We start from the raw sequence: 12,565 nt of genomic DNA on the forward strand, positions 1-12,565 counted from the left end.
TCATATTTCCAGTGCACCCCAAGGGGTCATAAAGCTCTTTCATGGGAGCCTACTAGTATTATTTCCAAGTGAGAGGTAATTGAAGCTGAGATGAAGAGACTTGCCTAGGTTCTATAGGTTTTAACCTTCATTCTCCAGCCAGTGTTCTGTCTACAAAACTGTGACATAGCTCACAGTCCTACCAATGGAACAAGGCTCTTTCCAGATTCTCTGAGAGGTTGCTCTCATTCCATGCAATACAAAGCTCAGTTGGGGGCCAATCTCTCTTGCCTTTCAGGCAGGCAGGAATTGCTTGTTCTCTTTGGGGGAGAACAAGTTTTGAGGAGATGCAGAGGGCTCATGTTCTTCAATGCCTGTAAATAGTCACCTCCTGGAAGATTTTGTACCTGGAATGGGTCAAAGCTGCCCTCTGGAAGCAGTCTAGAAAGTGAGGAAGACATTGAGAAAAGAGACCTGAGCTTTGCAATGACTTTGTCTATGTGCAGCATGACCTGCTTCTGTTTTATACTGGCAGCTGCATTCAATCTTTTCTCTGCATCTTGTTAGCTTTTATTCAGTTGTTTCAGTTGTGTCCAACTCTTTGTGATCCTATTTGGGCTTTCTTGGCAAAGATATTGAAATTTGCCATTTGCTTCTCCAAATCATTTTACAGATGAGGAAATTGAGGCAAACAATGTTAAGTGACTCACTCAGGGTCAAACAGCTAGTATCTGGGGTTGGAAGTCAGCCCCAGAGGAGTCTTCTGGACTCCAGGCCCAGTGGCTAGAGGGCCACGAGGGTGCCATTTGCTGCTCCATCTTATTAATTAATAATTCTAATAATGGTTCACATCCCTTAGCACTTCAAGGTTTACAAAAGAAGTCACAGAATGCCCAAATCTCTGAAAAGTCACATATGAGTATGGCAGTGGGCCATGGATGGGGCACTTAGGACATGAGCTGCCTCCAATAAGAAGCTATGGAAAAGAACTGTCCATCAGGAAGCAATTAGTAAGGACCTACTATGAGCCAGCACTGTGCTAAAGGCAAAGAAAACAAAGAAAGAGGAAAACAGCCCCGGCCTTCAAGAAGTTCAGTCTAATGGAGGTAAATCAAAGAGATATAGGACTGACAAATTAGAAGAGCTGGTCCTGTGGTGAAAGTGAGCAGACAGCCTGCTTGTTCCCCGGGGAGATTGAGGAAGGCCCTTGAATAAGGGATAGACCCCATGGACATCTTGTGGGAGGAGTGGTCAGGAGGCCAGCCAAGGGCATCAACAGGGACAAGGTCAGAGTACGCTTGAGGGTCGGACTTCTCTGTAAGGAAACTCCCCTTGGTGATGCCTGTCTGCACTGTCATCCTTTATCACCCTGGAGAGTCAGGATCTGTTTGATTTATACACACCCTCATAACCTGGCCCCAACCTACTGTACTCACTTAATTCCAATCCAGTTCATGTTTATTAGGCTTCTACTAAATGCAGGTACTGTGCTGGTGCTGGGGATAGGACTAATAAAAAGAAAGAGTCCCTGCCTGCAAGGACCTTACAATCTGAGGGGGGAAAGAACGACACAACACAGAGAGCAAGTAAAAGCCAAGGGGCAAGTCTGCCCTCTATAAAGGAAAGCATGTGAGGAGGAAGGCGGCTGAAGAAGATAATGTCCATCAAGGCTCGAGGCAGCAGCATCAAGATGAGCTTAACCTGGGAGGGTCATTGTGTTCTCTGGAGTTGAGACCTGGTGGGACAGCAGGTGAAGAGGGGAGTGTCACCATGACTCCCCTCCCTTTGCCTTTGAGTGCACCCAGTCTGGCCCCTTGCAGTTGTCTCCAGCCCTCTTGTGATGCACAAGCCATGTCCCACATCTAGAACACCCTTCTTCTCATCTCCTCTCAGCATCACTAATTTCTATTAAGGCTTCACTCCCATCACCTTCTCTTACAAAGCTTCTCCTGATCCTGCTAGACACTGCTAGACCTCCCCCAGTCCCCTTACATTTATTTGCACATTACTATAAATGTACATGCTATCTTGCATGACCTTAACTTCTGTGAGTACAGAGTGGCTTCCCTTTTGTCTCCCCATTTACCTCCTTTTCCCCCCAGTGCCTGGTACTTGGTATGTGTTTAATAAACATTGATTGAGATGGTAAGCTAGTAAATGCTGGGAGGAAGGACTTGAAATCAGGTCTTCCAACGCTATCCATTAGGCCTTACTACCCGACCCATTCCCTAAAGTAAATACTCACTTCAGCTGCCTCCTCTTACCTTTGAGAGAGCAGCAATGACCAGCAGACCAATCATTTGTTCTTGGGAACAAATACTCTTATCAGGATATGCTCAGTGCTTCTTGGCCTTCTCCCCTCTCCATAAGGGATCTGGATGAGGGCACCTGCCAAGAAAAGAACAGTGAGCCTGGAAATCTTTGTTCCAAAGTGACAGAATGGGGAGAGTGCTCCTTTCAAACTCCTGCAGGCCATGGGGATTTGGATATTTTTTCAAAGCCACTAATTCCTTTGAGCAGTTACAATATGGACTGCACATTTGAAATGAACACTAAAGCTCTTTGCTGTTAAAGTTATATGTTACCTGGAGACTTCCAGTGAGTTAGAAGTTAGCTTATCTACTTGCTGGAAATTTGGCAGGAAGAAAAGAAAAAGCAGAAAAAAACACCCCCATGGAAAGGGATGAGGGTTGACTTCAAATCCTTGCTCTGCTAGCTTAGTGACTCTAGGCAAGTAACTTTCCTTCTCTGGGTCATAGTTTCCTCATCCTTGAAATTAGGGAGTTCAATGGGTTGATCTCAAAGGTTCCTCACAATTCTAAAACTACCCTCTCATGGTGAACTGGTAGGATTTTGCAATTAGAAAGGACCTCTCAGTTTATCTAGTCCCTTCCTATCCCTATTTTACAGATAGGGAAACTGAGACTCAGAGAGGAAGTGACTTGCCCAAGGAATCCAGATTTGAACCCTTGTCCTCTGACTCCAAGTTCAGTGGATGTCCAGTCCCCAGAGTGGGCTTCATCTCTCCCTCCCTGGGTACACAGTAAGGTCTTTTCATCATCTGGTTCTTAGATACATTCTTTGTACAGCATAGTCTTGGCTCCACACTCAGAGATCCGGGGTTTAATTCCTCCTCAATCTTCCTTGATGGGTGACCTAGGGCATATAATTGAACCGTCCAGGGCCTCAGCTTTCTCATCAGTAAAATGAGGGAGTTGGACTAGTTGGTACCCGAGGTCTCTCTCAGCCCCTTGATCCCAGAATCCTTAATCCCAGAATCCTTGATCCCAGAAATTCCCATCTCCCTCAGGGTCTGGAAGGCCAGCAATGCGAGAGATTAGTCTGGGCACCGTGGGGGAAGGGGTAGTGGCGAGTAGTTTGACCAAGGTTGGTCCCACTGTCGCAGAGTTGGGGAAGAGGAGCAACAGGACCGCCTCTCCCCCGCCCCAGCCCTGGGCTCCTTCCTCCCCCTTTTCCTGCCCTCTCTGCCCTGCTCCCCTGGCAGCTGCAGCCAATGGGAGGCTCTGTCCACACCACCTCCCGGGAGGGCGAGCACTGCCCCTCCCTTTGCCTGGTCCCCAGGGAAACGGGACGCGGTCCGTGTAGCCGCTGGACTGCTGCCCTGAGCTCAGGGCGGCTGTCTCTCCTTCTCTTTCTCCTCCTACTCCTTTACTACCCCCCACTTCGTAGGAGGGGCCCCGTCCGAGTCAGTGCCTTGGCCTCAAGTGGCCGCGGGTTTCAGGGCAGCAGGCAATCGGGTGTGAAAGAGGGACTGGGGTACCAGACCCCACCTCCACCACAGACACCGAAGCGGCAGCCTCTGGGCTAGCGCCCCAGCCCAGCCTAACGCAGCCAATCCAGCAGTCAGCACCCACGGGCAGAGCGGAGCGGAGCTGGGGTGCGAAGACTCGCCTGGCTGCCCTTGAGCTAGGCACATCTGCGCGGCTGGAGATGATGGAGTTGGAGCTGCCGCGGGAGGATGAGTGGAAGAAAGAGGAAGCGGAGGAGGAAGAGGAGGAGGAAGAGGAGGCAGCGGCCAAGCGGGTCCTTCGCTTCTCCAGAGACCCGCGGGTCCACTTTGTGGGACGCCGCCTTGGGCAGATTCTCAGAGTCCGAGAGGAGACCTGGAGACAGTACCTCGAGGGCGAGGAGAATCGGCAAGCACTACAGGAGTTTTGGGGTCTCCAGGGCCCCTCTCTCCTTCTGTTCCGCTGCTCTCCAGTCGGACGCCTCACTTCGGGGTCTCAGGTGGGGGGACGCGAACTGGGGTTGCCTGTGGCGGTGTATAGCAGCCGGGAACCCAGGTGGCCGGGGGGAGGGGTAATGGTGATCGGGTGGAAAGGCCCCAGGTGTGAGTGCAGCCCTGCTCCCCTCCCCCAAGGTGAAGGTGAGGGGCGGCTGGGGGAGGAAGGCGCCTAGGTGAAGGGGAGGAAGCAGTAGTAGCCCTTAAACTCAGGTGTAAAACCTGTAGTAGTCTACCACGTCCCCGCAGAGCCTGGAGCGTTGCGCTTTGCTTATTTTCAGGTGGGCCCTGAATGGTAAGTAGCACTGAAACGCTGAGGGCGTTTGCCATTCCTAGGTGGGAGCCCTCCCGGACGTCCCTGAGCAGATACTGGGAGGCGGGAAGGGACCTCGGAGGGCAGTTCACTCCAACTCTTCTCATTTTGTAGACAAAAAACCCCGAGAGCCAGACAGGATAAGAAACTGGCACAATCCAGGTCCCACTCGCAGAATGCATCAGGGAGGATTTGAATTCCAAGTCCTCTGACTTTAGAACCAGTCTTCTTTTCTGGTGCATCAAACTGCCTCCTCGACTTGTCTGCTTTTCACAACTCAAAGCAAGGCTTTCCTAAGTTATTTGTAGATTTCCAAGAAATTGTCTTAGACGTTTGATGAATCACTCTCTCTCCCCTTTTCCTCCCTTCCCCCTTCTATCTGCTCAGCCCAGACGACCTCTCCCTGGGACCGCTGCTTAGGGCTTGATCGGTGAGGTCTAGCCAGGCTGATTTCCCCTCTCCCTGGGTGGGAACTGAGTCTCCATCTCATAACGCATAGACTCTACCCCGCCTACTTCCTGAAGGTGAAACTTCCCCCAGAAAGACACTGATCAAGAGAAACCCCTGATGTGTTGTGGACAGGCTGATTGATTTTTTTCACAATTAGAATAATTGTCCGCTGAGGACAATGGGGTTTCAGGTTTACTAAATGGCACACATTCATACCCAAAGACTGGCACAATACCTCAGCTCGGTCCAGTGGGCATGGGGATCACAATGGGCTTGGAGATATGATTCCAGGGAGGAAAAGCGTCTTCGGCTTCTGCTTTCATTTCTGCAGTTGGGGGGCTGGGGAGGAGGGAGAGAGAGGAGGAGACAAGTATTCAATTTGTGATTCTTTGCTCTTCTTGAATTCTAAGGTTTGCCCTTCCACCAAAATATAGCTTATTAATAACAAGTTAGGAGATTGGAGGAGAGTGTTTGATTAGCGTTTGATCACCCTCTTCTTCTCCACTTTCATTCATCCTAGTAGTATTCAAATGGCCTTGGGAGCTGAGCTCCTGGAACAGGCTATCAGAGGGAAGGAGCCTCCCCTGCTACAACCCCACCCTCTCCTCACTTTTAGAGTCTTCTCTCATTCAAAGAAAATTGCTCTCCCTTTGGGCTTAGCCCAAATCTCTTGATGGCCTTTGTCTTGGTTTGATCGTTGGACCATGCTGTTAGCCCTCCACTCCAGCTTTCTGTGACACTCCTCCCCTGTCCTCCCCTCCTCCTTTGCAGGATCCTGGTTCAGGCCTGGTCACCTGGGTCTGGGTAGACTCCAGAGCTTTGTGCAGTCCTCTCTTTTCTCAGTAATCCAGCTGGAGATCTCCTAGGCTTTTTGATATTCAACATGTTCAAAATTGTATGTTCAATTTTCCCCCAGATCTTCCCTGTTGTTGGCATTTCCATGAAAGGGGGCACTACCACCTTCTGGGTACTCGGGCTGGTGATCTCAGGGTCATCGCAGACACCTTTCCCTCACCATTTGTATCTAATCAGGTGCCAACCTCTGATGCAGTTTGGGGGACGGGGGTGGTTCAGGGACCCCTCTAGGACCAGAGAACTGGACAAAGTCCTCTGGAATGAGTCCATGGACTCAAGCAATCTTTAAGTCAAGTTGGAAAAAGTTTATTAAACTTTACAGTGGTCAAAAGTTCTTAAGGAACCTGCAACCTTAGAGGGGTACAGTTAAAGTTTATATTGAATAAGCTATAGTAAAACATAAGCCAAATATGCTAACTAGGTGATGAGGAAAGGGATTAAGGAAGTGGTTAAGGAGTGGTCAGTTCTTAAAGGAATATGCACTTTTTGTATCTACTGTGCAGGCGTTTTACCCAGAGTTCACTGGGAAAAGCCCAAGGCAGTGGGGGTGAGGGGCAGAGGACCATATGGTTTTAGGCCTACTATATCACTAAATCAACTAGCAGTCAGGGTCAATTGAAGATTGCCCAGTCTACCCCCAACAATGTCTTGTTTGACAAGATAGAGGTAGAGAGTGTACATATGTCTTAAGTCTAGGATACACACAATGAGGAGTCCAGGTAGGGAACTGGTATAGATAGTCCGGTGGGTAAAGTATCTTTATGAGTTATTACAAAGCCAGTTCAAACTAATAATTCCTCTAGGTGCGGTTTGTTACTATACCAGGGATAAGTGTGTTGCTGGGGCCCACTCATGAGTAAGGTAGGCATAGTGTCCTCTGGCTGGGAAGAAGCTGCCAGAGATAATATTTTGAGGCTAGGGAGAAATGTGATCTTGTAGTTGAGGTCCACGCACCTCATCACCTCCATAGCAAATCCTGTACCTGGTGTTCTCTCTCCTCTCCCACAGTGATGGCCCATGATCTTCTAACCTCTTGCTGACTACTGCCAGAGTCTTGAATTGTGGGCCCTGCCTTCAGTCTCTCCTCATTCCCTCTGCCAAGTTGATTATTCCCAAAGCGTGAGTCTGAATGCCACTCTCCTGCTCATCAAGTTTCGACCACTTCCTTTTACCTCTAGGATAAAATAGAAATTTCTTTGATGTGCAAAGCCCTTCCCAAGGTGGTTCAAATCTGTCCCTGGCCTGATTTCACATTTTCTCTTATGTCCTGGACAGTCTGGCTCAACTTGCTGTATCCACTATGTGATATGCCCCCTACGGTCCCAGTGCCTTTCCTTGAAATGCTTTTGGCCTGGAATGCTTTCCTGTATCCTCTCTCTGCCTCTTCCAATCCCTCTTCCAATCTATTCAAGGCTCAGTTCAAATGTTTCCTCTTTAGGGAGTGGCAGGGAACAAAGTTAGAGGACCTGAGTTCAAATCTCTCCTTGGATACTTGCTACCTCTGTGATGTTGAATAGGTCACTCCCCTCATCTATCAAAGGACAGGGTTGGGTTCGATGGTGTCCAAAGGCCCTTCTGAGGCCTTGCCTCATTCTCCCAACTGTGGGTGCTTCCCTCCCAAACAGAGACATGGCTTTATTTGCATTTCCCATTTATTTGAGCATGGAATTGCTGCCTTCCAGGGGAATGGCAGCTCCTTGAGGGCAGGGACCTGTTTCATTTTTGGTGTTGTATCCCCACACTGTATCTGGAGAGCAGCAAGACCTGGGTTCAGATCTCACCTCTTGCATTTACTAGCTATGTGACCCTGAGCAAGTCATTTGTCCTCTAAGGTCTCTAAGCCTCTGAGAGGTATCAGAGAAGGTGCTGATTTGCACTAGTGGAGAGAGTGTGTTTGCTGGGAGTTCCCTACACCTATGAAATCCCAGGCCAGTCCAAAAAGTGTTCATTTAAGTTAACAACCAAAAAACATTTGGAAGATGCAGGGTAATAGAGTGGTCTCATCTGACTTGTAAAGCAAAATGGCAAAGCTGGCATTTTAGTTACCCACATTTTAGTGTCTCTATATTGAGGAATCTGCTTCTCTCCTTCATGCAAAGTCTGGTGGGAGGTGCTGGACACAGTCTCTAGCATTTGCAGAATGCTTTAAGGTTTGCACAGTATTTCACAAATAGGATTAAATTTGTTCCTCAGAACAATCCTGGGAGAAAAGTGCTATTATCGGTCCCATTTTACAGATAGGGAAACTGAGGCAGACAGAAGCTAAGTGACTTTCCAAGGTTGAAACAGCTAGTAAACATATGAAACTGGATTTGAACCCAGTTCTTAACTAACTCCAGGCCTGGCACTCTATCTACTGCGATACCAGCTGCCTCTACTGAGACAAAAATCAGACCCAACCTTTAGGAGTTTGTAACTCTACTGGAATTCCAGTAATCAAATATTTATGGTCAATTGATCATTATAAAAAATCAAAATACAACTCCTTAAGTTGTGAAAAGTCCTTAAGGTTTGCAGATGATTGGGTTTTAAGAGCCCCATCCCCTACTGAAACTTATTTCTTTTTCTTAACACAGAAATTAACATGCACGTTACAGGGGTTTTCCTCCTTCCAGAGTTCCCCATGCCAGTGAGATCTCAGGTGCTGTCCAAGACCCTGTGCCCCTAATACATAAATTAGATCAAGACCCTTGGAACTGACTGACTGTCCTGTTTTAGGTTCCACAAGATGCAAAACACAAGCTTGTTTTCGTTGCGAAGACGATTGAAGCAAGCGTTGGAGCGGATAATTACCAGAACTCCTTGGTATTTGGACAGCTCCCCAGCACATCTCTTGATCTTGTGAAGGCTTTCATGGATGAGGTACTCACTCCACCTTCGATCGAGGCCTTTCAGAAGTTGCTATGCCTCACAGATTCTGAATTATTTTAAAGACAAAAATGAAACAGCCCAAGCTCAAAAACAAGAAAAGTATGTAGAGAAGTCAGCATTTGCTTGAGCCCGGTGGATGCATAGTTAGACTGTCTGGGCTGTTTTCCATAGTGGGTAATGACATTGTCTCTGATCTAATTACTCATTGGACCCTAATGCATGATAGATTCTGGTTCATAGAATGTTGAATGGTGCTGAACTGTGCGTGGGCAACTCCCTGGTCTGACCCTTATTTTGCAGCCCCTGCGCATGCAGTGACATTCGGAATTTGGATAAGATATCTGCACTTACCTTGGGGGTGCAGGTTTCGAACTTTACATTTATGTGATGAATGTGCTCTTTGGTGCAGGGAAGAATGGCCTTCTGGAGGCCAGTATACCAGGCCTCCCTGGTGAGGAAATTCTACTCTTGTTATATGTTGTAATGGTAGGGGCTGAGATATAGCTAACGATATTTATGTCTGGGCTGGGCATAGGCTCATCTGGTATAAGGCTGGTGGTAGGGGAATGTATCTCTGGGGATGAAAAAGTAGATCCATGGATGGAGCTGTCTGAAGTAGTCCATCCTGGGGTAAAGCTTCAGTGGCCTCACCCTAGTTTTAGTTCTGATTGATGAGAGTGAGGAAGAAGATTACAGAAATAGTTATGCTCAAACATATCCCTTTTTCAGACAGCACTAGCATACACTTAGGGCCTCAGAATGCTTCCCATCCAAATTCGCCATTGATCAGCTGAGAAAATAGGGCCCTGGGAAGCTTTAACGACATGGCCAAGGTTATCATTAACTAGAATCAAAGCTGGAACCCATAGCCAGAGCTCCTGATGCCAAGCCTCTTCCCATTCTATCTATAACTATTCCCAACCCTGAGGAATGCTATTGAGGTGACCCAAGGGCAGAAAGTGATGGGGGCCAAACTATCATGGTGGAGAAAAAGAGGCAAGGCCCCTCACCTCCCAAGGCCTCAGCCTCTTCTTCTTTTGACTTCAGAGCCATGATCCACTATGGCCCCATGACCAGACTCTGTCTCCACACAGGCTATTAGAAAGTTAGATACAGAGGAGGAGGTATTGCTTCTCTCCTTCCCTCTTTTTCTCTCCCTCCTTTACTTCTTCCCCCCATCCTCTCCCTTTTCTCTTCACCTTCCTCTTGTCTTTTTCTTAGAACAAGCATTCCAAAAGCACCATTCAAAGTAGGCATGATCCGAAGGGTACAAAGTTGGCCTTTGGAAATATCTCCTTGGCATCCTCCCATCTAGAGTCTCAGAAGCCTTGAAATTCAGAATTGTGAGGAACTGCAGAGACCATTCAGATCCTGACCAGGAATTCCTTCTTTAAAGAAAAAAGGAAAAAAATTGTTTTATATCGCTTTGTTTTTTTATATATTTTCAACTTTAAAAATGCCAGCTAAAATGAGCAGTTCCATATACATGATAGAACCAGGAAAAAAAGAGGGTTACATACAATTGGCTTTTCTTTTTAGTATATCATAGTTTTAGTATATCATAAGTTGACACTAAATTTCAAAGCTGTCTGCTTCTTGATGTTTGTCTGACTTCATTCTTCTATGCCTTCTTTAAAAAGATGTTTCAATGAGCTTCTTTCGTAAAACATTACCTTATTCCCTCTTGCCTTCCCAGTCCCAACCCCACGAAGGGAGGAAAAACAGAACAAAACTTTGTAGCAAATAAGGATAGCCAAGTAAAGCTAATTTTTACATGGTATCCAAAAACATCTGTCCCCTGCACCCTGAGCTCATCATTTGTCTGTCAGGAGGTGGGTAACATTTCTTACTATCAGCCCTCTGGAAATATGGTGGATCACTGCATTGATCCAAGTTCTCAAGTCTTTCAAAGTTTGTTTTTCTTCGGAGTGTTGTTAGTGTATGAATTCTGCTTCTGCTCACTCCTGTTTGTTTCACTTCATAGGGGATTTTCAAGTTTCTCTGGAACCATTCATTTCATTTTTTTTTGATTCAGTAATATTCCATTGTATTCATGCACTGTAATTTATTTATTGTTCCCCAACAGATGGGTGCCCTGCTTAGGTTCTAGTTCTTTGCTGCTATGAACAGAATCATCATAAATATTTTTTTTGTATCTATGGGCTTTTTCTTTGTCTTTCATCTCGGATCTTTGGTAGGCACAATTTAGTTGAATTGGGGGAGGGGGTGGCCATAACTCTGAATTGCTTTCTAGAATGGATGGATCAATTAACAATTTCACCAACAGTGAAATTCAACACAATCCTTCTGAAAATTTGTCCTGTTTTGGTGACTCTGCCAATTTGATAACTATGAGGTAGAGAACCCCAGAGCTACTTTAATTTGCATATTTCTAATTAATAGTAATTTGGAACTTTTTTGTATTTGTGGATAGATTATAATTTGTTTTTCTTTGAAAGCTATTTGTTTGTATTCTTTGGCCATTTATCTTTTAGCTAAGGACTTTTGTTCTTATAAATTTGAATCTGTTCCTTTTATGTCTAAGTAAAGAGTTTGCCTTTCTTTGATGGTTATTATAGCCATTGCTACGTCTCAGAATTTGAGGTTGAGATGACATTTAGGTCACTGTGTCAAGCTAGTCATGCGGCAAGAGGGCAGGATGACACTTGGACTGCTCCAGGGCTGCACTGACATCTCTGAAATATTCAGTCTCCAAAAGGAGCCCCTCCCCCCTCCCCCAACCGTTTGGTCAGACCAGTCTGCTAGATTTTCTTTTCTTTTTTTTGTTTATTTATTTTTAGTTTTCAACATTCATTTCCACAAAATTTCCAAACTTTCTCCCCATGTCTCACCTCTCCCCACCCCATAACACCTTGCATTCTGATAACCCTTCCCCCAGTATGTCCTCCCTGCTGTCATGCCCCTCCCTTCCCCTGTCCCCATCTTCTCTCTTTTCTTGTAGGACAAGATTGATTTTTATAGCCCATTACCTGTATTTCTTATTTCCCAGTTGTATGCAAAAACAATTCTCAACATTCGTTCCTAAAACTTTGAGTTCCAACTTATCTCCCTTCCTCCCTCCCCACCCATCCCCACTGAGAAGACAAGCAATTCAATATAGGCTATATATGTGTAGTTTTGTAAAAGACTTCCATGTAGTCATATTGTGTAAAACTATGTTTCCCTCCATCTTATCCTGCTCCCTCATTTATTGTATCCTCTCTTTTGACCTTGTCCCTCCCCAAAAGTGTTTACTTCTAATTACTCCATCCTCCCACTTGCCCTCTCTTCTATCATCTCCCCCCCACCCCACTTGTCCCCTTCTCTCCTACTGTCCTGTAGTGGAAGATAGATTTTCATACCTAATTGAGTGAGCATGTTATTCACTCCTGAAGCCAAATGTGAAGAGAGTAAGTTTTACTTTTCCCCTCTCACCTCCTCTGTTTTCTCCTCCATTGGGAAAGCTTTTTCTTGCCTTTTTTATGAGAGATAATTTGCCCTATTTGATTTCTCCCTTTCTCCTCCCAATATATTACTCTCTCACCCCTTAATTTTATTTTTTAGATATCATCTCTTTTAATTCAACTCACCTTGTGCTCTCTGTCTATATATACATATATATGTATATATATGTATGTATAGTATGTGTGTATGATCCCTCCAACTACCCAAATATTGAGAAAAGTCTCAAGAGTTACAAATATTTTCTTTCTATGTAGGAATGTAAACAGTTCAAGTTTAGAAAGTCCTTTATGATTTCTCTTTCCTGGTTGCCTTTCCAGGCTTCTCTAGATTCTTGTGTTTGAAAATCAAATTTTCTATTCAGTTCTGGTCTTTCCATCAAGAATGCTTGA

General features: G+C 45.9%; 1 protein-coding gene and 1 long non-coding RNA gene across 9 annotated transcripts in view; one reads left to right on the forward strand and one right to left on the reverse strand.

Annotated features, from left to right (window-relative positions):
- Positions 1–1,419: 1,419 nt before the first annotated feature.
- Positions 1,420–3,503, reverse strand: LOC140532433 (uncharacterized). Its single transcript, XR_011976512.1, has 2 exons — positions 2,244–3,503; positions 1,420–1,714 (listed from the first exon to the last, which is right to left on the reverse strand). It is a non-coding gene; the product is annotated as an uncharacterized lncRNA (long non-coding RNA).
- A 427-nt stretch (positions 3,504–3,930) lies between these two features.
- The window catches only part of DNAH11 (dynein axonemal heavy chain 11), a 302,015-nt gene continuing 293,380 nt past the window's right edge, over positions 3,931–12,565 (forward strand). For 7 of the 8 annotated variants that reach the window (XR_011976511.1, XM_072650882.1, XM_072650884.1 and 4 more), the window contains exons 1-2: positions 3,931–4,227; positions 8,559–8,702. Coding sequence is in view for 7 of the 8 variants with exons in the window: in XM_072650882.1 (XP_072506983.1) it covers positions 3,931–4,227; positions 8,559–8,702 (441 nt within the window). In the remaining variant the exon portion in view is untranslated. The remainder of the gene's footprint in view (positions 4,228–8,558; positions 8,703–12,565) is intronic. The other variant, XM_072650886.1, reaches the window with a different exon arrangement.

This window comes from Notamacropus eugenii, chromosome 3 (assembly GCF_028372415.1).
Source record: "Notamacropus eugenii isolate mMacEug1 chromosome 3, mMacEug1.pri_v2, whole genome shotgun sequence".
NCBI classification, from domain to species: domain Eukaryota; kingdom Metazoa; phylum Chordata; class Mammalia; order Diprotodontia; family Macropodidae; genus Notamacropus; species Notamacropus eugenii.